The following is a 26,135-nucleotide window of genomic DNA, read 5'->3' as shown; positions in this document are numbered from 1 at the left end:
ACTAAACTAAAAACTCCTAAACTAAAAACCCATAAAACTACTTTATTTCTAATCCTAAATATTTAAAAGGCCATTAAGACTGAATACATATTTCACCTATCCATTCCTTCTCAGGCTATTAAAATAATACAATTTTCTTATATTTCATCATTATGATTCCATTTTAAAGAATGAATCAAACCTAAACCACATGGAATTGTATTGTCTAGCCTAGTCTTTTCTTTGGTACAAAGCTAATTCTACGGCTGAGAGCTGACAGATGTTAAATGAATTTTTAAGAGTCTGGGAGACAAGCATTTTTCCAGGAGTACATAATCACCATTTTTTTGCAGCTGTCCATTCGTGATGTATCTGGTTTTTCTTAGACTAAAATGCTCCAAATTTGGGTGATATAGTTTAACAAAACATTAACATTGTTAACCCCTAATTGCTTTCCACACACCTGGCTTACATAGCAACCGTATTTAATGGGTAATAATTACAAATTAACCAAATTCCTGCTGTAATTAGAATAGAATAGAATAGATTTTTTTATTGGCCAAGTTTGATTGGACACACAAAGAATTTGTCTTGGTGCATACGCTCTCAGTGTACATAAAAAGGCAAGATACATTCGTCAAGAATCATAAGGTACAACCCTTAATGATAGTCATAGGGTACAAATAAGCAATCAGGAAACAATATCAATATAAATGGTAAGGGCACAAGCAACAATCAGTCATAGTCATACCGTCATAAGTGGGAGGAGATGGGTAATAAGAACGATGAGAAGATTAATAGTAATAGTAGTGAATAGTTTGACAGTGTTGAGGGAATTATTTGTTCAGCAGAGTGATGGCGTTGGGGGAAAAACTGTCCTTGTGTCTAGTTGTTCTGGTGTGCAGTGCTCTATAGCGTCGTTTTGAGGGTAGGAGTTGAAACAATTTATGTCCAGGATGCGAGGGATCTGTAAATACTTTCACAGCCCTCTTTTTGACTCATGCAGTATACAGGTCCTCAATGGAAGGCAGATTGGTAGCCATTGACCTTCTATGCTTGCTCAATGAGCGTGGTAGCGCAGTGGTTAGAATGCAGTACTGCAGGCTAATTTTGCCCACTGCCAGGAGTTCGATCCTCATCAGCTCAAGATTGACTCAGCCTTCCATCCTTCTAAGGTCATTAAAATGAGGACCCAGGTTGTTAGGGGCAATATGCTGACTCTGTAAACCGCTTAGAGAGGGGTATAAAGTACTGTGAAGCGGTATGTAAATCTGAAGTGCTATTGCTATGCCCTGGTTGAGCGTGGCTTCTAATACTGTTGAGTTGAGAGGCAGTTTGTTTGTTAGAAATACTCAGAGATGAGTTTCTGAGCCACTCGCTTGTTATTTGATGCAAAATGCTCAAATGTTGTCTCAGTGGGAAGAAGAGAGATGTGGCAACTGCTGGAGTTTGGGTTTTTTTCCCCCCTGGGTGACGTTATGTAACATCTTGTGTCTTAGCAACAATGGTAAAATATCGGCTAATTCCCAAGCATTCCTGTTCTTGTGGGTGACAGCTACTTGTCTATCTCTGCCAGATCAAAAATGTTAGGATTATGCAATTAGTCAGCTCTGTGCAACCACGCTTCTTTGGGCCTGGGTCATCGGAGCTGCTGAAAAACAGTTAACACAAAGGGTCACATCCGGATGATAAATCTGGAGTGCAATCCAAGAGGTTCATATTGTATGGTTTCTGTCTAAAATGCAGATGGTTCTGTCAAGGCAAATCCCTTCTGACAACAGCTTTTCATTATAGGATGTAAAAAATAATTAAAAAAAAAGATTTGGAAGAAAGCTAGTGGTCTTTTGTACTGGTGTATGCGTTTTCATAAGACACTTCATCTGTTATGCATTTTTCTCTGAGATTCTGAAAACAACCTGGCTTTCTATTTTACTACCATGCTCACCTTGGATTTGCTTTATCATCCCCACTGCCAGAGGTGCTATTCAGCCGGTTCAGACCGATTCACCCGAACCCGTAGCAGAAATCACGGGTGACTCCCACCAATCCCGGCTCTATGCCGTCCTATTTAGGTACGTTTTTGAGGCCAGGTCAGTGATGGATTTCAATTTTTTTTTACTACCAGTTCTTTCGGTGTGGCTTGGTGGGCGTGGCAGAGGAAGGATACTGTAAAATCTCCATTCCCACCCCACTCCAGGGGAAGTATACTGCAAAATCTCCATTCCCACCCCACTCCAGGGGAAGGATGCTGCAAAATCTCCATTCCCACCCCACTCCAGGGGAAGGATACTGCAAAATCCCCATTTCCTCCCAATCAGCTGGGACTCGGGAGGCAGAGAATAGATGGGGGCAGGGCCAGTCAGAGGTGGTATTTACTGGTTCTCCGAACTACTCAGAATTTCCGCTACCGGTTCTCCAGAACTGGTCAGAACCTGCTGAAACCCACTTCTGTGCAGAAGGCACATGCATAGAAGGTGCGCATGCACACAAAGTGAGGGCTTTGGGGCTAACCGGTGGTAACAAAATGTGAAACCCACTGCTGCACCACTGCCTACATTTGAGGGCATCTGGAAGCAGCAGAGACACCGACCAACTTCTCCTAAGTTCAGTTCAGAATGAAATCTGAAAATTGCCGTACATTTTGGGAGAAGAAACCCTGAGCTTGGTTCATGAGGAGTTGGTCCATTGCGACGAGTCTGCTTAACCAACTTGCTCAGAGTGAGGGAAGCTGCTTGGATGAGTTGCCAAACATCTCAAATTAACAAAAATAAGTTCCAGTTGCCATGACTCCCATTTTCAGACAACTCTACCTGGATGGCTGAGAACCTTCATCGACCTATTCAGAAAGGAAATGTTCTTTATAGATGCATTTCGGATGAGTTTTCTTTTTCTTCTTGAATTGGCATCTGTTTATGGCTCGACAGGTGGCAGCATCTGACCAACATAACTTGAGCTCAAGAGTTAAACAGGGCCAGGCCTGTCCCAAAGGTGTTTTTTTTTTTTCCAAAAGGCAACTGGATTTTGTTTTTCCTTGAAGACGCTTCGCTTCTCATCCAAGAAGCTTCTTTGGTTCTGACTGAAGAACTGAAGAAGCTTCTTGGATGAGAAGCGAAACATCTTCAAAGAAAAACAAAACCCAATTGCCTTTTGAAAAAGCACCTTTGGGACAACCATGATCGGGATGACTGAGAATCTCCATATTCAGGGTCACGCTGGGTTAGTACATGGATAATACATGCCCAGAGAATTCTGATGGCATGGTGAGCTAGACTGAAAAGTCAGAAAACTCATCCAGCTGAAAGAAATCGCAACCTACCTTCATAATCTCCAGAAATTAAACTTAACTATAAAACATCTCTTCCTTCATCTTTTATTATTCATTTTATTCTTAATAAGTTCCCTGTTGCTATTACGTATACTGACATTAAGCAGTACAAAGCATTCTTAGGTTAAAAATAGTTTAAGCAGAAGAATAATGCAGACAGTCTTGTTTGATAGGGGGAAATCCTAGCAGTTCAAATTTCCCAGCATTGGACAAACAACAATAAAAGGATCAGATTTTGTTTACTGCATTTAAAGCTCTGGGCAAATCAGAGGTTATCACTTGATGCATAAAATGCCATAAGGACGACATCTATGCGTTTTTGACCTAATTTATTTTGCAAGATTGTTGTGAATATATCAAGTTGGGACAAGGAACACTTTCATGTCAGTTTTGGAGGAGGAGGAGGAGGAGATGAGGAGGAGGAGGAGGTGATGATGGAGGAGGAGGAGATGATGATTTTGGAGTAGGAATAGGAGGAGGAGATGATGATAATGGAGGAGGAGGAGGTGATGATGGAGGAGGAGATGATGATGGAGGAGGAGATGATGTTGATTTTGGAGGAAGAGGAGGAGATGATGATGGTGAAGGAGGAGGAGATGAAGGAGGAGGAGATGATGATGATGGAGGAGGAGGAGATGATGACGATTTTGGAGTAGGAGGAGGAGATGATGATTTTGGAGTAGGAGGAGGAGATGATGGAGGAGGAGATGATGGAGGAGGAGGAGATGATGATGGAGGAGGAGGAGATGATGATGGAGGAGGAGGAGATGATGATAATGGAGGAGAAGGAGGAAATGATAATTTTGGAGGAGGAGGAGATGATGATTTTGGAATAGGAGGAGGAGATGATGATTTTGGAGTAGGAGGAGATGATTTTGGAGTAGTAGGAGGAGATGATGATGGAGGAGGAGGAGATGATGGTGATGATGGAGGAGGAGGAGATGATGATAATTTTGGAGGAGGAGGAGATGATGATGATTTTGGGGTAGGAGGAGAAGATGATGATGGAGGATGAGATGATGTTGATTTTGGAGGAGGAGGAGGAGATGATGATGATGGAGGAGATGATGATGATGGTGGTGGAGGAAGAGATGATGATGGAGGAGGAGGAGAAGGAGGAGGAGATATATCTCCAACAGGCAGGTTTTCTTGGGCCAAATTCTTGGAAATCTGTTGCTTCTTTGTGAGAAACCATTTCTTTTCATTGCTTTGCTCTCGGCTCCCGTTTTCCATTGCTCAGTAGGCAAGCTTCCAAAAGACAATTTCATAGCCCCAGTAAGATTTGGATAGAGAGCTGGCCAGACCCCCCAAAGATGTCCTCCCCCTCTCCCCACCCCCCATAACTAACCTGGGAATCATTCTTTTCTCAATGCTCATTCAGCAACCCTGTCCTTTTGGTGTGTATTTAAGGTCTGGAAGGGATTCCTTTCCTGTTTTGTCAAGTTTCCCAGCTGTTTGTGGCTCCAATCTTGCATGTGGGTGTAATGCAGCATCTGGGAACAGACAGTTTGGCAAAATTCCCTGACCCTGACTGGGTTCCCAGTCTTCATGTGTATGACTTCTTTGCAATTGCCTTGGAGAACGATAGCTTGAGAATGGCTGGATCTAAGGAAAACCTGGTGAAAAGTTGGGTGTGGGGGTTTCTCTAGGCCCACCTTGTTTTATAAATAGGGGAAAAGCAAAGGTACAATATTTGTAGACCTCATTTCTCAAATCAGCTGCTTGAATGAGTGAGTGGCTTTGCAGGAATCCATTCGATCGGTCAGTGTTGTCAATATTGGGGCTATTGTGACATTCTTTTCCTTTGGATTTTTAACCTGACCCTGACAGCAAAGAGTAATAATACGCCTTTTTCATTGGAGTTAGCCAACCTGCCCAACAGTCCATTTCCTTTCTTCCCCCTTTTTTTTTTTTTTGGAGCTAATAGCTACTCCAGAAAAATTGTCTGCATTAGCAAAAATAATCAGGTCCAGTTCACTCTGTCTGACATATAGCTGTGCAACAGGATAGCTATGCAATGGAATGGGGGTGCTCCCGGTTCGGACCGGATTGCCCAATCCGGCAGCGATGGTGGCGGGTGGTTGGGAGAACAGGTAGCAAAAATCCCTCCCCACCCCCATGCCCAGCTGAGCCACACAATTATCAGAGGCTTTTTATTTTATTTTTAAAAGCATTTTTCCTACAACCTCTTCGGCTGAAAAAATGCTTTTAAAAGTAAAAACAAAGCCTCTGCAGATCAGGCAAGTCAGCTGGGATCGTCAGAGGCTTAAAAAAAAGAAGAAAAGCCTCTGCCAATCAGACAAGTCAGCTGGGATCGTCAGAGGCTTTTAAAAGCATTTTTTTACCACCTCTTCAGCCGAAGAGGTTGTAGAAAAAATGGTTTTAAAAGTAAAAAAAAAATAAAAAGTTGGCCATGCCACTCAGTCATATTACCCACCACCACCACCAAGCCACGCCCACAGAACCGGTAGTAACAAATTTTACATTTCACCACTGGGTGCAAGTGAGGGTGTCAACCTTTGGGCTTCCTTGATTTCCCAGGATCCGTGGTTTTGTTTTGTTTTTAATGATAGTTTTACTGACTTTTATGTGAACAGTAGCCATTGTAACCATGGAGCGCTTACAAGCTTCAGTCTAAATTATCCAAACTATATACAGAAGAAAAACGGAAAGCAGTAAAATGACATAAAGAAAAAAAAAGGGGGGGGGGGAGAAGGGGAAGAAACTAAGAAGATAATTAGAAAAAAACAAAAGCTTGCTTGCTTTGTTTTGTCAAAATGAACAAGCGGCATGTGCTTGCTCTATGGCTTTCTGCATTATTGGAATGCCTTCTGTGGCTGGCCCACAGAAGCAAGATGTGGCTTCGAACCACATCTCTTTCTGATGACCAAAAAAAAAAAAAAAAAATACCTATTGCAATTTTATTCTTGGGTAGAGAGTGAGGGGTGTTAGGACTCTTTCATTTCTTCTTTTTTGCTTTGCTTCAAAGAGATTAACATTTTCCAGCGTTGCAATGAACAATTAAGAGATAGGATTCTAGGCAGGGGTGAAATTCACTTACCTTCCCTGCCGGTTCCCAAATGTGTGTATCCTTCTGCGCATGCGCAGAGGCTGAAATAGTCAGAAAAAAAAGGGATGTCATGTCATCTGGGCAGGTGGGCGGAGCCTCCTGCAGCCGCCGCTACCAGTTTGCCAGAGCCGGATAGAACCGGCTGAATTTCACCCCTGATTCTAGGGTTCTTGATGTTTCTGGCTCTCCCTCCCTCCCTCTTGTACAGCAGTGGTGGGTTGTTCCCGGTTCGGTCCGGTTCTTGCGAACCGGTAGTAAAAGTGGCGGGAGGCTCTGCACACCCGCCCAGACATCATCATGGACAATCTGTGCATGTGCAGAAGTGCAGAACAAAGCGAGAAGTGCGCACGCACTCCTGTTGCGAACCGGTAGTAAAGGTAAGTAGAACCCACCCCTGTTGTACAGGTGTATATTATATAAAAGTTCTTGTTCAGGGAATTATTTAGTAGATGTACTGTATGTAGGCACATCAGTTCTTGGACTTCCTTGAAATGTATTAGTGTTAACTGGCTTTTACTAATATTTTTCCAACATATTTGATATCCTCGGCCTTTCCTGCTGACTTATTATCTTTGTTGTAAATGAACTACGATTAAACTAAAAACTGATATTTCTCTTTACTTTCTTTCTCTGTAGAGCATGCTTGAGATTACTAGCCCATAGAATTGTTCAGCTTCTGTTCAGTTTTCTCACTTTCCTCTTTTAGACCCTTTCCGAGTTATTTTTTTAAACCTTTGAATGTTTTAGACCCAGATTCCCAAGCTATTATTCCTTCCAAATTCAAGACAGTCCCCCTCTCTTCCCCCCAAAATAACATACATTAGCCATCTGAATGTCTCTTAGGTAGAGAGACATATTTCTATGCTTTGAATGTAGGAAAAACGAGAGGAACCAATTGCTTGTCTACTTCCTTCCCTTCCCACCCCCAAAATAATAGGTGTGAATTATGAATATCACCAGTTTTTTTTTTCCTTTCCAGCTACAGGAATGATGACTTGCTTGTTACTCTAGTGCAGAGGTCTTCAAACTTGGCAGCTTTAAGACTTGTGGATGTCATCTCCTAGAATTCTCCAGCCAGCTATGCTATGCTGGCTGGAGAATTCTGGGAGTTGACGTCCACAAGTCTTAAAGCTGCCAAGTTTGGGGACCACTGCTCTAGTGAGAAAGAGAAGCTCCTATTACTAGGCTAAGCCAAAAAGCTAACAATGTTTAAAAGTGGGGATATCTTTCCCTGACATGTTCCACATGAATTTCTGGCCAAAGGGTTTCAGTTCACAAACTTTTTTCTGTAATGTTTAGATTTCGGTAAAAGACATTCATGAGACACATGGCTGAAGATGATTAGAAATTTCAGGGGTTTGTTTGTTTGGGAAAAGGGTGCTTGTTAATTAAACAAGGCTGAAGATCTGAGCTTAGTATGACGGACATGGAAATCCCTTCCTTGCATGGAACTCTCTGTACACTAAAGGGGAATATTTGCAGCTCAGGGTTGAAATCAGGGGTCCTTGATGCTCTCTGAGCTGGCTTGTTTTCTTGTAGACGTTTCATGACCCAAATTAGGTAATATCATCAATGCTAGTGGTGGTGAGATTACCTAGTTTGGGATAACGAAACATCTGCAAGAAAACAAGCCAGCTCAGAGAGCATCAAGGATCCCTCATCTCTGTAAACTGTCAGGAAAGTGAAGTCCCTTGTTTTATTAAATGTGTTTAATCATTTGGTTCCTTTGAGGAGTTAGGATACCACCCATGGTTCTCTTCTTGCTAATGTAGCCGCCCTGAGTCTCCGGAGAAAGGCGGCATATAAATTGAACTAATAAATAAATAAATGTAATCTTCCTAACATGAACTGCATGGGCTATGCGGGGGACCCTCTGCCTTCCTTGTCTAACATTGGCTTCCTTGAATTGGAAAAAGAAGGAAACTCTTCGCCAAGATTGATAATTCTCCATTAAAGGATGTAGAAGTGCTGTGGCTATAAATGAAATAGCTACATCTTTTGGGTTCTGGAGGACTCCACCCGCACACCCATGGTTCTCCGATGCTCCCTCGGTGCATTTTTTTTAAATCTGCAGCCATGAATAATGCAGTGGGATTGTGTGTTGGTTCTATGCTTATCTATTTTTTCTTTTCAAGGAGACTTTGCTATGTTAAGGTGGGAATCTTTTGCTTCTGTTACCATGACACCCTGTTGCTCATAGGTACAAATCAAACGAAGAGTATGTGTATGTGCGAGGCCGTGGACGAGGGAAGTATGTATGTGAGGAGTGTGGAATTCGCTGCAAGAAACCCAGCATGCTGAAGAAACACATTCGCACGCACACAGACGTCAGGCCCTATGTCTGCAAGTACTGTAACTTTGCTTTTAAAACCAAAGGTAAGCACCAGTCAGCTCTGAGCTCATCTTCCTAGTGCATTGGCTTGCTGGTTGACATTCCTTCGGGGGCAGCAGCAGACAGGGGCTTAAGGCTCCTTTGGAGAAGACCTCTAGAACCTCAAAGTGGCTGAAGTTGGCTGAAGCATGACGCCAAAAGCAAAGCTGTCATCCGCTGGGTAAACAGGTCACAGGAGTATGCCTTTAGCACATGTAGTCCTCGACTTATGACCATAACTGAGCCCAAAATTTCTCTTGTTAAATGAGACATTTGTTAGGTTTTTGCCCCATTTTATGACCTTTCTTGCCACAGTTGTTAAGGGAATCACTAGCACTAGCACTTATATACTGCTTCATAGTGCTTTACAGCCCTCTCTAAGTGGTTTACAGAGTCAGCATGTTGCCCCCAACAATCTGGGTCTCTGAGTCCTCATTTTACCCACCTCGGAAGGATGGAAGGCTGAGTCAACTTTGAGCCGGTCAGGATCGAACTGCTGGCAGCTGGCAGAGTTAGCCTGGAATACAGCATTCTAACCACTTAGAGGGAGGGAGGGAGGGAGGGAGGGAGGGAGGGAGGGAGGGAGGGAAGGAAGGAAGGAAGGAGGGAAGGAAGGAGGGAGGGAGGGAAGGAAGGAAGGAAGGAAGGAAGGAAGGAGGGAGGGAGGGAGGGAAGGAAGGAAGGAAGGAAGGAAGGAAGGAAGGAAGGAAGGAAGGAAGGAAGGAAGGAAGGAAGGAAAATAGCAATAGGAGTTAGATTTATATAGACTTAGACTTATATACCGCTTCACAGTGCTTTACAGCTCTCTCTAAGCAGTTTACAGAGTCAGCCTATTGCCCCCAACAATCTGGGTCCTCATTTTACTGACCTCGGAAGGATGGAAGGCTGAGTCAACCTTGAGCCTTGGTGAGATTCGATCTGCCAAACTGCTGGCAGCCGGTGATCAGCAGAAGTAGCCTGCAGTACTGCACTCTAACCACTGTGCCACCGCGGCTCGGTGAATCACTGCAGTCAATAAATTAATAAACCCGGTTGTTACTAATAATCTGGCTTCTTCCCCATCGACTTTGCTTGTGGGAAGATCGCCAAAGGGACCTTGGGATACGGCAACAGTCATAAATAGGAACCAGGGACGAAGCTCCTGGATTTTGACCACACGATCATGGGGATGTTGCAAAGGTCGGAACTGTGAAAAACGGTCATGAATCACATTTTTCAGTGCTGAAAAATGGCCACTAAATGAACTGTTGTAAGCTGAGAACTACCTGTATAACGTTTGAGGCCAGGGAGATCAGAACCAATGGCTGCCAAGCTAGAGGAAGCTATTTTGACATACAGTAGTGGCCAAAATTGTGGAAACCTTTTGGGGAAAGTGTATTTTCTAAAACTAGCTAATAACACCACTTTTTTTTTTGGAGTTGTACCATAAAATTATATATCAATGGAAAAATAATTTAATCAAGTATGTAATGCAATAACTTTTGTGAAGGACTTGCTATCAGAATAGCAGTTACAGTATAAAGAAGAAAAGTGAAACGTAGAAAAAACCAAGATATACAAAAACTATCACCATGTCAATTAATCTTTAGTTAGGTAGCCTTTAGCATGAATTATGGCCTTACAAGGTCTTCCCATGGAGTGAACCAAGTCTTTTAGTTCTGCAGCTGTTATAATGTGAAGCCAAGATTGAATGATGGCTTCTATTAACTGGGTTTTATTGCTGGGTCGCTTCTGACTTAACAAGTTTCTTTAGTCGGCTCCATAGATTTTCAATTGGGTCAAGGTCTGGGCTATTCCCAGGCCATTCCAGCAGTGGAATAGGATTATCTTGAAACTCCCCCCAAAAAGTGGTGTTATTAGCCATCAAACCCCAAAAATACACTTTTCCCAAAAGGTTTCCACAATTTTGGCCACGACTGTAAATCACCCTTGTTCCTTCACTGAAAGCATGTGTGAATAATGAGCATCTATGTCATGTATTCATTAATTGAACAGGCAATCAAATAGTATCTTGTTACAGAGCAAAAGCCATCCAGAGCCATATTTCTATAGGTCCGTTAAGCATTATGTGCTTGCATTCTCAAACCTAACATATGCTATCCATTTTTATCCTTGACCTACTCTTATTGGCAATTTTACATCAAAGAAACATACCGGGAGTCCTTAACTTACAACCTTTCATTTAGTGACCGTTCGAAGTTACAATGGCACTGAAAACAGTGACTTACGGACATTTTTCACACTTATGACTGTTATGGTATCCCCATGGTCATGTGGTCAAAATTCAGATGCTTGGCAACTGGTTCATACTTATGACCTTTGCTGTGTCCTGGCACTGTCATGTGATCCCCTTTTGCGACCGTCTGATAAGCAAAGTCAATGGGGAAGCCAGATTCACTTAACAACTGTGTTACTAACAGTTCTGGTGATTTACTTAACAACTGTGGCAAAAAAAAAAAAAAAGGTTACAAATAGAGCAAAACTCACTTAACAACTGTCTCACTTAGCCACAGAAATTTTGGGCTCAATTATTGGTCGTAAGTCAAGAACTTACCTGTATTCTCCCAAAGGATCGTACTTCCATACAAATCTGTGGGTTTGTCAGTTCTTGAAAACGCTTATCCCCTGCCCTGCATCTCTTTAAGCTTTTGGATCTGTTAGCTTTATTGCTTCCCATTTTTGGTTTATTGATAGATAAGAGATAGTTTCAATTCTTGAAATAAAGATAATGCTGAAAGCATGACTGAATTGGAGACGGAAGGTTTATAAACCAAGAGAATGTGAAATCTGAGCAAGCTGCAGCTTTTTTAAATTGCTGAATGTGATGGGAAGAGGGATGGCTTAAAGTAAAATATACAATTATTTTTAAGAACATAGTAGTATGAGGGACGCGGTCGCTCAGCGGCTAAGACGCTGAGCTTGTCGATCGAAAGGTCGGCAGTTCAGCGGTTCGAATCCCTAGTGCCATGTAATGGGGTGAGCTCCCGTTACTTGTCCCAGCTTCTGTTATCCTAGCAGTTCGAAAGCAGGTAAAAAATGCAAGTAGAAAAATAGGGACCACCTTTGGTGGGAAGGTAACAGCGTTCCGTGTGCCTTTGGCATTGAGTCATGCCGGCCACATGACCACGGAGACGTCTTCAGACAGCGCTGGCTCTTCAGCTTTGAAACAGAAATGAGCACCGCCCCCTAGAGTCGGGAACAACTAGCACATATGTACGAGGGGAACCTTTACCTTTTAGTATGGGTAAATTGGAAGTATATCTGTGCAATATTCTTAAGAGCAAAATATCCCCTTTTTTTTCAGTGGAAATAGCTCATGAGGTTCCCGTTTGCTGCATGAATCAATTACTTTGAATCAATTACAGGCATACGGGAACTTAGCTACCAGCCATTATGTTGTTGAGAAATTTGCAGAAGGTAACATGTGGTCAGATTTGGAGAAGTGGCACCTTAACTTAAACTGGTATGGATGTTTTTGCAAGTCATAGTGATAATATTCACAAAAATCATCAGTGTTACATGGGATCTGTAGCTTTGCCAAAGATTTCTGTAGCCTATTAGCCTGTACTAACCTTGATCAAGTATAGAAACCTCTACCTAGGATATCAGAAACTGCTATGAGAAATATGCATATTTTGCTTAAGAGAAATCAGCTTCCATTTGAAGTGTAAATTCAAGGGTTCCGAATGCCTCTCTTGGGTGATTCTCATTTCTGATTTCTAGAACCAAAAGTCGCAGTTGGGTCGTCATCAAAGCATTAGCTCCGTGTTTGAATTCACATAGTGCCTTAGTTTGACAGGTGACAGGTTGCAAACTGGTAACCGCCTCTTCCCAAGACTTTGAAAAGAGATATTCAGTTGGCATACAATGCTTGCCCAGAAGGATCAAGTGAATGGGTATGGAAAAAGTATTTGGAACTCTTCTTTGATATAATTGAAAAGTGGGATGGAATGATTGTGAGACAATGTAAGTTCTGGTCTAGAGTTCATCATCTGAATTCTGAGAGGTACATACAGTAGTGGCCAAAATTTTGGAAATCTTTTGGGGAAAGTGTATTTTCTAAAACTAGCTAATAACACCACTTTTTTTTTTTGCAATAGTACCATAAAATTATATATCAATAGAAAGATAATTTAATCAAGAATGTAATGCAATAACTTTTATGAAGGATTTGCTATTAGAATAGCAGTTACAGTATAAAGAAGAAAAGTGAAACACAGAAAAAACGAGATATACAAAAATGATCACCATGTCAGTTAATAGTTGGGTAACTTTTAGCATGAATTATGGCCTTACAATGTCTTCCCATGGAGTGAACCAAGCCTTTTAGTTCTGCAGCTGTTATAATGTGAAACCAAGATTGAATCATTGCTTCTATTAACTGGGTTTTATTGCTGAGTTGCTTCTGACCAGGGGTGAAATCCAGCAGGTTCTGGCAGGTTCTGGAGAACCAATAGGAAAATGTTGAGCAGTCCAGAGAACCGGTAGCAGAAATTCTGAGCAGTCCGGAGAACTGGTAGCGGAAATTTTGAGTAGTTTGAAGACCCAGCAAATACCACCTCTGGCTGGCCCCAGAGTGAGGTGGGAATGGAGATTTTGCAATATCTTTCTCCCAGGAGTGGGGAGGGAATGAGGCTTTTGCAATATCCTTCCCCTGGAGTAGGGTGGGAATGGAGATTTTGCAGTATCCTTCCCCTGGAGTAGGGTGGGTATGGAGATTTTGTAGTATCTTTCCCCAGCCACACCCACCAAGCCACGCCCACAGAATCGGTAGTAAAAAAAAAATTGGATTTCACCACTGCTTCTGACTAACAAGTTTCTTTAGTCGGTTCCATAGATGTTCTCTTGGGTTAAGGTCTGGGCTATTCCCAGGCCATTCAAGCAGCGGAATAGGATTATCTTTGAACCTCCCCCCCTCCAAAAAAAGTGGTGTTCTTAGCCATCAAACCTCAAAAATACACTTTTCCCAAAAGGTTTTCCACAATTTTGCCCACTACTGTATATAGAGTTTGTTGTTCAGTTCAATGAAACATAGGCGTGGGGGAATGTGCCTCTTTAGTTTAAAAGTATTTTTCCTGAAGAAAATCAGAAAGAATTGAACTTATTTTCCAAAGTAATTAGATGTTTAGAATTTGGTTCTCCCTCCTTCCTCCCCTCCTCCACTTCCTCTTTACCTACCTACCTACCTACCTACCTACTAGAGGTGGTATTCGGCAGGTTCTGACCAGTTCTGGAGAACCGGTAGTGGAAATTTTGAGTAGTTCGGAGAACTGGTGAATACCACCTCTGACTGGCCCCGCCCCCATTTATTCTCTACCTCCCGAGTCCCAGCTGATCCAGAAGGAATGGGGATTTTGCAGTAACCTTCCCTTGCCACGCCCACCAAGCCCCAGAACCGGTAGTAAAAATATTTGAATCCCACCATTGCTACCTACCTACCTACCTATGATCTCAAATGTCTTGCTCTCAATCCTCTCAATCCCCAGCATCCATTCCTTTCGAATACCTTCCACAACTCTTGGCAAGAATACAGATAGCATACAGGAGGAATAAAATATCTTTTCTGATTCCATCCTTATTCTTTTTCCTCTTGTACATCATACATCAATGTGCTTGTGTGTCCTATGTGGGGAGATACAAGGTTATACAGAAAGTCAGCCATCCCCCCCCTCCCCCACTTCTCTAGGGTTTTAATCTGAGACAGGAAAAAAAAATCAGCTCTTAAAATTTGGCAAGCTTTTCTTGGAAGCTGCTCGTATAAGTCCCTGAATATCTATTGTGGCTCTGCCCAGAAGTCTAAACCTCACAGAGCACAAGTGTGCAGAACATATACAGTAAAGATAATTACAGCATTTTCAGGACCTTGGACAACTTCATAAGGAAAAACTGTTGTCCTAGCCGAGAATATAGTGTCTAAAAATGCAGACAGAACCTAGTCATTTATTTAATTCCTGGGGGATGATGGCAGCAATCTTTAAAACAATTCAAGGCAATTACTGTAGTTTCATGCTGCTTGTGTAGCTGAAAAATAATAGAAACCCCCTAGGGTTATACTGTAGTAATCAGAATTTGAAGTGGAAGGGAGGATTGCATTTTCATATAAGGAGGGCATAGAGGAAAGCTCTGATTTCTCTTGATCAGATGGAGATTTGCAACTCACCTGTCCCCTGAATCTTTTCTGGGTTGAGTCTCCGTTCAAGGAACATCATAATGCTTGTATGATAAAAATGTAGGTCCTCATTTCTGCACATAAAAAAAATGACTGCATAACAGAAGTCTATCAAAGCAGACATAGAACATTGTTTCTATTCTGTTCCAACTTTGTTGATTTGTAAACCTTATTATAATTTAACTTTGGAGAAAGTAATAAGCTTGGGAGAAAAGATTGTTGACAATTTTTCTGGGATTTTATCCTGAAGCTTGAACTAGCAAAATGTTCCTAGTATCTGTAGTATTATCAGAAGTTTTTGAGTGACGATAGCTTGATAGCAGTGTTCCAATATCTCAAGGGTTACCACAAAGAAAAGGGAGTCAAGCTATTCTCCAAAGCACCTGAGAGCAGGACAAGAAGCAATGGGTGGAAACTAATCAAGGAGAGAAACAACCTAGAACTAAGGAGAAATTTCCTGACAGTTAGAACAATTAATCAGTGGAACAACTTGCCTCCAGAAGTTGTGAATGCTCCAACACTGGAAATTTTTAAGAAGATATTGGATAACCATTTGTCTGAAGTGGTGTAGGGTTTCCTGCCTGGGCAGGGGGTTGGACTAGAAGACCTCCAAGGTCCCTCCCAACTCTGTTATTCTATTCTATTCTATTCTATTCTATTCTATTCTATTCTATTCTATTCTATTCTATTCTATTCTATTCTATTCTAAGACAAGACAAGACAAGACAAGATAAGATAAGATAAGATGATAAGCTAAGCTAAACTAAGCTAAGCTAAGCTAAAATAAGATAAGATATCTAAATAAGAGCATTATGGGACTTGACATGTTCAACTTGATGCTATGATGCTTTTGGAAAATGAGATAGTTGGGAAATAATTTGCAGTCAGATTTGTGTCCTTCAGAAATCTCAGAAACTGGTCAAATAGTGTAAGCAATATTGTTTATTGTTTACACAATAGTGTAAACAATATTAGTCATTGTATCACAAGATAGAATAGCATTTATTCCTTCTGCAAAGGAAACCCAGCTTCTGGAGAGGTCTGATCTTCAGTCAGTTCGTTGGGAAAAGCTTTTCCCTCTCTGAATTATACCCTCCTTCCCAGAGTTTTCTTGCTTGTGTGCTTGTTTTCTAGAAAGAAACCAAGTTCTATTGCACAAACAAATCTGAGGTACTTTTCAGTGCACTTGTTATAATGGATAAGTGGGATGTAGCCTTTGAAGTGAATTTAAGCAATTTCAAATATTCACCTTAAAAGGTGGGGGAAAGATTAGCTATACGATTCGTGTGTGTTTTAAGATCCAGTAAAAGGCTTTCCTCTGCCATCGAATTATTTGAGCACATCTAAGCCACTTAGAATCCAATTACAGGGCTGAGGAAAAACAACACTTCATTCTCCAACTGAAGGAAATGAGAATGGAAAGTCCGTTTTGTTTGGGTTGTGTTATTCACAAATAGTGAATGGGCCTTTTCCCCATTTTTTTCCTTTCCCTTTTCTTTCTGCTTTGGTAGCTTGTTGCAAACAGAATTTATTATTAAACCTGAGCTTGATCCTAAAAGTGCCTATTATGCAGATACGCAAACACAGAGATACATAAATATGTAGTAAAGAAGGCCATCGCAATGTTATTTTGTTTGATCTGCTGCATTTAATGATCTTGGCATAAATTTCGCTATGCTCAATTTGGATGGCCAAATTCTGTGGCTACCCAAAAAGAATAAATGTTGTCAAACTGATTGGGGTAGTAGTGAAGGTGCTGGCTTAGAAACCAGGAGACAGTGAATTCTAGTCCTGTCTCAGGCATGAATGCTGGTTAAGGGGCTTCAGGCCACTCGCTCTCTCTCAGCCCAACCCACCTAACAGAGTTATTGTAGGGAAAATAGGAAGAGGAAGGAGTGTTCACCACCTTGAGTTACTTATAAAGTAATAAAGGTGGGGAAAAAAATCCCTTAGAACTGAAAAGCCCTTTCTGGACTGATTTATCATTTAGTGAGTAACTGGAAGAGATGGAAAACCTGACATTTCTTCCTATCTCTAGTCACGTATGAGCAGATGTGGGGCTGTGATCAGTTGGTATGGTTTCACCTTCTCATTTCTGTCCTTAATTTTTTCTCCCTGGATAACAAAATCCTTTATTTATAGCATTAATACCCTATGACTTAGTTGCAAATATTATAAAGAGGATTGTGATAGAAAGGAAGGAAGGAAGGAAGGAAAGGAAAGGAAGAAAGAAAGAGAAGGAAGGAAGGAAAGAAAGAAAGAAAAAGAAAGAAAGAAAGAGAAAGAAAGAAAGAAAGAAAGAAAGAAAGAAAGAAAGAAAGAAAGAAAGAAAGAAAGAAAGAAAGAAAGAAAGAAATGGAGACTAGACAAAATCAAACTTGGGCACTAACAAGAAAACTTGTACCAATATTTAACTCACATTGGGAATAATATAATCGATTATTTAATAACTCTTCCATTGTTCCCACTTTGATATAATTAGACATTATGATATATGTGAAGGTATCTCCTCTGGGGACTGAAGTGTAACAATTCATTGAAAACATACCTCCACAATGAATAAACCTCAATGTATCATGTTGCTTTTTTTAATTATTAAGAATTCATTCTTCTTTAGATGGTGTAATATGCCAACTATTTTATGGTTCTTCTTGATTAGATAATTGTAACTATAGCAAAAATAACTTCTATTCATTACCACTTTCATATTAGGAACAAGGAGAGGAATATAAAAAGGAGTTTTGTCTGATGCCATTACATTGATCCATAAGCAAAAGCTAGAATCACTGTCCAAACTAATTAACCAATTTGGAACTCTGAACTTTTTACTATCACATGTCCATGTTCTGAACAGTCTGGACTAATCTGGATAAATTCTAACCTCTATATTAGGGTAACACCCTGTTTCCCTGCAAATAAGACATCCCCTGATAATAAGCCCAATCACACTTTTGAGCACATGCGCCAAAATAAGCCGCCCCCTGAAAATAAGCCCCCCCTGAAAATATTTAAACACATGCTCAGCTGGTCCCCGCCATTTCCTCTGGTTAGGGTTAGGGAGACAGAGCTAGAAATCAGGTAAGACAGCAAGAGGAGCCCCGTCTTGCTCCATGTACCCCAAAATAAGAAGACCTCCCCGGAAATAAGGCCAAGCATTTCAGGGTTCAAAAAAACCCCCCATAAGACAGGGTCTTATTTTCAGGGAAACACGGTTTATATTAATTTGGAGTCATGAAATAAGGTGCAAACTTTCAAATTCTCCAGAATTCCTCAATAATCTAGAGTTTGAAAAGTATGTCAAGACTAAGCAGCCTGATGAATATAAATCTAATCCTAAAAGGGAATTTGGGAGTCTGATATATGCTAGAGTGCTTGCTGTTGGTGAGAAAAAGAACTTTTGAGGTTGTATCTAGGACTCGTTCAAACCCTTTGATTTGAAGAAATCCTATTTTTGGAAATAGATAATCCAGTGGTTATTCTAATTCAGAAAGTTCAAGCCTTTTTACATTAAATAATTGGAACAATGGTTTTTTTACAAATTCACTGCTCAAAAACATGTTTTTTTCTCTAGGTAAGGTAGCTCATAGAAGAAACAATTGACCTCATAGCTATTTGTCTCTGTAATCTTATAGTTCAAGAATACGTAATATTTTTCAAGATAAAGGCTGCCCTAATCCTTTGAGTAAGATTATGTGCACTGTACTTGCCTAATGTGGATTGAATCAGGACAAAAAAAAATGGGTGGAATCAGATTAAACAAAAAATTAAACATGATTTTGCTTGATTTCAGTGCCAGTCCAATTACATCTCTTTCATAGCCCTGTCTTCCCCGCTGTTGTACCTTTTCTATTTTGCTGTTTAAGAGAGAATAGGCATTTACTTCTGGTGATTTCAGTGGAGAAATTGGTTACTCAGGATTTGATTAAAGTTGGTTTCCTCAATCTGCTGTTGGATACAGGTTCCTAGGATTCATAATAAAGCTACTGTTAGATTCCCAACTGTTTCTCCGGCTTGGATGTTTCAGAATTTCTCCCTTCCTTAACATTCTGAAGTGCAAAAATATTCACCGAAGACTAGTAGGATTGTAAACGCTCATTGTTGCAATCTCCAAAAAGCACATCATGCAATCCCTTTGAATTTTCATCCTCTGAGACTTGTAACTAACTTCCATGGTTGGGTTAAGCAACAACTGCAATTTAAAGACTTAAACTGAAGGGGTTGGTTGTTTTTTTTAATGATCCTTAATGCGTAGAGCCATGTGGCTCTTATCAAGTTTTCCAATGATTCATTAGGTCAGCCCCTCATCATGTTCTTCTGCTGCTTTATTGCAACATTCCCCAGTCTGGGCCCCAAAAGTCACATTTACCTGATCACCTGGAAGCTGAGCAGTGACCTGTTTTGATTTATTATTGGACACGTAGACATTATTCCAAAAGCATAGCCTATATTTGGAAGCAGTCCGTGTGTCTGTAGCAAATCTATTTTGCTTTCAAATGCAAGACATCTAGGGTAATTCTATCTAGATAAAAACCTCTTTCTGTTTCATATTTGCTTGCCGTTGGGTTCAGATCATGGTTTAATGTTAAATGAGCAAACTTTACATGCAGGCATTTTTTTTTTTTTTTTGTGCTGGAAGAAGACTCTTGAGAGTCCCTTGAACTGTAAGGAGATCAAATTAGTCGACCCTAAAGGAAATCAACTCTTGATTGTTCTTTGGAAAGACTGAAGCTGAAGCTCAAATATTTTGGCCACCAAAGGAGAAGAGAGGACTCATTGGAAAAGACTATGATGTTGGGAAAGATGGAAAGCAAAAGGAGAAGGGGACAACAGAGGATGAGATGTTAGATAGTCATTGACAGGGGTGGGCTTCAAAAATTTTAGCAAGGGGTTCTCTGCCCAGTTGCCGGGGAGCGTGGCCATGGTGGGTGTGGCCTAGTTGGCCTCCTGCATCATGGTGGAGGGGGGGGCATTTTTGCCCTCTCCAGGCTCCGGAGGCTTTCCTCGAGCTTCTGGGAGGGCGAAAATGGCCTCCCCAGGTTCTGGAGACTAGAAACAGACCCGTTTCTGGCCTTCCCGAACTTCTCGTAGGCCCATTTTTGCCCTCCCAGAGCCTCCCTGCACGCCCTGCACGCACCTGCATCCACAACAGGCCACGTGGGGACTCCTGGGAGGGTCAAGGTGGGTGGCGCCAGCCAGGAGTGGGATTTGGGGGTTCTCTGAACTGCACAGAATCTTAGTGCGAACCCCCAGCAGCCCACCCCTGGTTATTGATGCAACAAACATGAATTTGGGCAAACTCCAGGAGACAGTGGAGGGTGGGGAGGATTGCGTGCTATGGACTATGGAGTCGTGAAGAGTTGGACATGACTTGGCAATTGAAAAAAGACAACAGTACTCCTTGTTTAAAACTAAATAAATAAGATGTTGAGTTAAATGACCTGAGTAGTGATTTCCAGAAGTTGGGAGAATATAAAAATTGGCTGAGGTTTTACTGGCGTGGTAGCAGAGATCTTGGAAAAACAGACTTCAGAATGCAAACTCTGTGCATTTAAAAATTTTTTAAAAAATTGTAAGGATAAAGCAAGAGGTGAAAGAGCCGTCGTAAAGCTTATCCTAAATTAAAAAATGAGAATTTAGTCATACCCTAGGAGAGCTTTGGTTTCTTCTTCATTTTACTCCACTCCCAGATCTCCTTTGACATCTCTCTCTTTGCTAATTTCTGGAGCAGAATTTACGATTGTGTTAATGTCCTAGGTCAGTAGTTTTTTTTCAGACAAAAAAGGCAACCAAAGGTAATAATTCTGTTTTTTTTTTAAATAAATAAATCTGTGAGCTTTTGGATATATTTGATTTGGGGAATTCCATCATCGTCACCTTAAGAATTGCCACCACCTGGCACCCCCTAGGCATGATGTGGCCATCTCTGCTTTATGCACTCTGGCAATGAGTATCCAGTACCTACCGCCTCTTTTGCATGTCGCAGGGAAGAGTTTTGAGTAGGGCTTTCCCTGTTTTTGCAAAGCATGCGCCTGCTGGCTTTTCCTGCCTTGCATGAGAGCTAGCAGTTGTGAAAAGCAATTCTGTAGTAACTGGGAGAAGCAGAGAATGAATTAGCCACTCAGGGCAGCTGCTTGATGTCAAGAGTATAGCAGCCTTCTGTTTCTGGCCTTGGAATGTAAAGCATTGCTTGCCGATAAACGTTAACCGGTTGCTGAGTGTAGCTAGCAAACAACAGCTGACCATTTGTGCCTGTTCTGTTTTCATTTGCAGGGAATCTGACTAAACATATGAAGTCAAAAGCCCACAGCAAAAAATGTCAGGAGATGGGTGTGTTGGCGTCTTCACCGGGGGAGCTGGAACCAGAGGAAGGTAAAGATTTGGGACTGGACCAGGGGTGAAATTCAGCAGGTTCTGACAGAAGAACCGGTAGCAGAAATTTTGAGCAGTTCAGCGAACCGGTAGTGGAAATTTTGAGTAGTTCAGAGAATCGGCAAATACCACCTCTGGCTGGCCCCAGAGTGAGGAGGGAATGGAGATTTTGCAGTATCCTTCCCCCAGGAGTAGGGTGGGAATGGGGATTTTGCAGTATCCTTCCCCTGGAGTGGGGAGGGAATCAGAGGTGGGTTTCAGCAGGTTCTAACCAGTTCTGGAGAACTGGTAGCAGAAATTTTGAGCAGTTCAGCGAACTGGTAGCGGAAATTTTGAGTAGTTCAGAGAATCGGCAAATACCACCTCTGGCTGGCCCCAGAGTGAGGAGGGAATGGAGATTTTGCAGTATCCTTCCCCCAGGAGTAGAGTGGGAATGGGGATTTTGCAGTATCCTTCACCTGGAGTGGGGAGGGAATCAGAGGTGATTTTCAGCAGGTTCTAACCAGTTCTGGAGAACCGGTAGTGGAAATTTTGAGTAGTTCGGAGAACCGGTAGTAAAAATTCTGACTGGCCCCGCCCCCATCTATTCTCTGCCTCCCAAGTCCCAGCCAATTGGAAGGAAATGGGGATTTTGCAGTAACCTTCCCCTGGAGTGGGGGGTGGGAATGGAAATTTTACAGTATCCTTCCCCTGCCATGCCCACCAAGCCACACCCACGAAGCCACGCCCACAGAACCGGTAGTAAAAAAAATTGGAATTCAACCACTGGACTGTACTTTTGGGGGAATGGAACCTCGATGTTCTCCACATGGCTGGGATTGAGTGCCCACGCATGCCCAGAGTCACCAAGCACGACCACGGCTGTGAGATTATGACAGTTGTGATGGGAATCATCTCAAGGGTCTTGGTTGCTCCTCCCCGCCAGACACCATTCTTGATGCTAAGTAGAGATACAGATCTGCGGGGGGACATTGGACTCCTTGTTCTAACAAGTAGGTGGGAACTTCTGCTTGCATGGCTTCTTCTTCGATAAATGGCCTCTTGGCGGAACACAACCTCCACCGCCATCGTTAGGAGAGCTTCCGTCTCCACAGCACTGGTTTTGTTTTTATATTTTTAGAGTTGTCGACCCCGATTTGAGACAGAATGGGGGGCAAATGTGGCTTTTGAGCTGCATAGGGCTCTTAACTAGATTTCAACAGTTATCTGTAGGAGATCAATTTGGGCCATCATTTCCCCAAGTTCTGTCTGCTTGGGAGAAGAACGAAGGAGGGAGGGAGGGAGGGAGGGAGAGAGAGAGATACCCTGTTTCCCCAAAAATAAGACATCCCCAGATAATAAGCCCAATCGGGCTTTTGAGCGCATGCGCTAAAATAAGCCCCCCCCTGAAAATAAGCCCTCCCTGAAAAGATTTAAACACATGTGCAGCCGGTTCCTGCCATTTCCTCTGGTTTCCTCCACGTCCCCCAAAATAATAAGACCTCCCCGAAAATAAGGCCAAACGCTTATTTCAGGGTTCAAAAAATATAAGACAGGGTTTTATTTTCGGGGAAACATGAGTAGAAAGAGAGAGAGAGAGAGAGAGAGAGAGAGAGAGAGAGAGAGAGAGAGAGAGAGAGAGAGAGAGAGATTGTGTGTATATACACACACAATATATATGTACTCTCTGCCTCTCTCTGTCTCCCTCTCTCTCTCCCCCACTCTCCCTTCTCTCCCTCTCCCCCCCACCTCTGTGGATGTGTGTCTTTCCCTCTTTTTGCTTTGCAACAGGCAAAAGCTGTGTTTGGAAGCATTGGTGCCTTGCCAGAGTTTCACCCCTGGGGATGAAAGCACATGCAGGCAAGGGAGGGCGAGGGAACAGTATTGTGTCAGTCACAAGGGAGGTGCACTCATATGTGTCAGCCATGGACATCTGCTCTGGCATCAAATTGCCGGAGGAGTTTTCGAGTCTGTTAACTTACTCAGAATAACCGATGAGCTTCAAGGGAGCTTTCCCAGAATGGTTCTTTGCCTTTTAGATGGATTACCTTTGGGTTGCTTTCAGGGGCATTTTGAGACATTGGGTGGCCCCGGCCAAACCATGACATCAGATATATATATATATAAATTCTAAGTTTTCAAAGGAGGAGAGAAAGGGAATGAAGAACAGATCTGTTCACTCGAGGGTTTGCTGGAAATTGTGACTCTGGCTGGTGCTGTAGAGAACTACAGGACAGGGAAGGCTGGAGCAGGAAGGTCTATGACAACTCACAACGTATTACCAATAAAGTCCTGTAAAAACTATTTAAAATAAGAACAGGTTAAAATACAATAATTATGGGATAAAAATACAATAATTTAATACATAAAATAGAATAAAATAACGGAAAATTATATTTCTGTATCACCCCTGCATAAATCATCCATCTGTTATGTAGATAAATAAGTGAAATGACCCAAGAATGAAAAGAAGTGAATAACACTCCTAGTAGAGAAAATATCTGAAAATTCTTGGTGGATACTGATTCAATCCTAATCCACCCTATTCTTTGATGGCCTTTAATGCTTTCCTTTTACCACTAACTCTTTCATTGGAGAACATATTTGGCCCCAAAATACTAGTTTTCCAGAGACTATTGAAAATGGAACGGTTTCAGATAGCTTATGGGAATTTATCAGGGTGGATTTGATTTAAATCGAGTTGATTTAAATCACAATTTAAATCATGATTTAAATCACTAGTAAAAAGGCTTGATTTAAATCAACTCGATTTAAATCATAATTTTTAAAGAGCAGCTGTCATCTCTGCTACTCCTTTGACCCACTGTTGACTCACCGATAGTCCCAGTGTTGCAGAATATACAGCCTCATGCTACATAACTAAGCTCCATTTCATGCTAAATAAACTAAATTATTTATGTATCTTAAATAGAAAACTATCTTACGACAGATTTTTACCCCAAAATTTTTTTATTAAAATAAATTCAATAAAAATAAAAAAAATCCGATTTAAATCAAAAAAATCCAATTTAAATAAAAAAAATCTGATTTTTTTGATTCTTTTAAAAAAATCATTGATTTTTATCCACCCTGGAATTTATACAACCAATTGAATGTTCGTTGTAATATATAAATATTTTACTTCATTAGCCTCTCATCATGACCATTTTAATTGCCTTCAATGGCCTTTTGTTGTGAACTGCCAAGACACTTCATTGTTATAAGCTACATATTGATTGAGAATTGACAAAATTCTATCTCAATTTTCCATTATATTTCAGGAGGTAGGAAGCTTTGAATTGTGTATATTAAAGCCTCATTTGATCCTCCTTGAACTATCTCCAGACCTGTTTATTTTCTCTGCTTCCACCTAACATGAATGGGAAAGGGAAGATGGGGAAAAACCCATAATAATAAGTGTCCTTTATACGTAAAATCTGTATTAGTGGTAGAAGCAGTATCTTAGTCCTTAGATTGTGCTGAAAACAGTCTGAGATGGACCGGCACTTTTAATGAAATTTACATTTCTAATTTCCTTGGAAGTGTGCTTCCTCATTAACGCAGACATGTTCTATATTAAGTTTCAGGCTTTAAGTGTCAATTTATCAAGACCGAGCACATAGTTTTGTAGCGAAGCATGGGCCTCCAGCTAGTGTGTGCATATGAATATGTACATGTATTATGTATCCTTTTCTGATAAATTGTTTTGCTCTGCTTCCATCTTTTAGGAACCACTGAAGATCTCTTCCAAGATTCAGAAGGACAGGAGGGATCTGAGTTACCCGAACACCAGTTTTCAGACTTGGAAGAGTCTGATGATGATGATGACAATGAGGAAGAAGAGGATGAGGAGGAGGAAGAGGAAGAGGAGGAAGACGAAAACCAAGAGGAATCACTCGGAAAGCCTTCTGAAACAAAGAACACTTCTCTTCCAGGGAACTCTTCAAGAAGTTCTTTCTCTTCTGAGGAGAAAGGCACCAAGACAATCTTGTCCACAGTGGAAGATGTTTCCTCTGGCAATGAAAGTACCGTTCGGTGTTCCCAGACTGCCTCCTTAGAGCCTGAAATGAAATGGTCAGCTGACAGCTGTGAAGTTGCTGTGTGCCACAGCTTGTTAAGACTTCACCGACCAGCTCTGTCCTCCAGTGCGCTCTCAACGTCAGCTGAGAAGGAATCTGTGAGAAGACCGCAGATGCTCTTAGCAATGGATTTGTCTATCTCCAAAGATCTCATGCCTAGAAGGAAATGTTCCCCAAGCAAGGACTCTGGGCTTAGCAGCGGTGGAAACAACCGGTCCTTGGCTCGAAAGCATCTGTTAACCAAAAATGAAACTTCACCAAAAAGTTTGTCCTACACGGGAGAAATGCCCTCCGGTCACCAAGCTCTGAGAGAGTCATTTGTCCTCTGTAATTCATCACCAAGACTTGAGATCTCACCTAGCAGATACTTTTCTTCAAAGAGAGAGCTCTCGTCCCCCTTATACCTTCCGCCAGCAAGGGGGGTTTCTCCGGTGAGATCCATCTCTCCAAACAGGGAAATGTCATCATCTAGATACTTATCTCTGAAGAAAATGCTGTCCCAGAGCTATTCAGAGCCACCTTCACGGTATCCATCCCCAGGAAGAGAGGATAGGCCTTCTCATAGCCAAGTGGCAGTAGATGAAAAAGTACAAAACTTACGTAAAACTCCGCATGGAATATCATCTTCAGTGCCTCTACCTCACAGGTCCTTTGACAAAGATACGGAGCTGCACGAAGACCCTAAACTGGTAAGCTGTGCTCAGAGATGGGTAGAAATTTGGTGCTCTAGATGTTTCTCCCCTGCAACATCTGTTGTCTCACATCATTGGCCATACGGAAGATCCCTATATTGC

The 26,135-nt window shown here is 41.7% G+C and overlaps 1 protein-coding gene across 1 annotated transcript in view; it reads left to right on the top strand.

The window, feature by feature from the left end:
• The window catches only part of HIVEP3 (HIVEP zinc finger 3), a 53,905-nt gene that overhangs the window by 21,210 nt on the left and 6,560 nt on the right, over window positions 1–26,135 (top strand). The window contains exons 3-5 of the mRNA XM_070949566.1: window positions 8,575–8,750; window positions 21,185–21,283; window positions 24,991–26,030. Coding sequence (XP_070805667.1) covers window positions 8,575–8,750; window positions 21,185–21,283; window positions 24,991–26,030 — 1,315 coding nt within the window. The remainder of the gene's footprint in view (window positions 1–8,574; window positions 8,751–21,184; window positions 21,284–24,990; window positions 26,031–26,135) is intronic.

This window comes from Pituophis catenifer, unplaced genomic scaffold, assembly GCF_029215685.1.
Source record: "Pituophis catenifer annectens isolate HBS135680 unplaced genomic scaffold, rPitCat1.0.hap2 SCAF_9, whole genome shotgun sequence".
Taxonomy (NCBI): domain Eukaryota; kingdom Metazoa; phylum Chordata; class Lepidosauria; order Squamata; family Colubridae; genus Pituophis; species Pituophis catenifer.
Note: the sequence above shows the minus strand (reverse complement) of the source record. Positions and strands in the feature narration are given on the sequence as shown.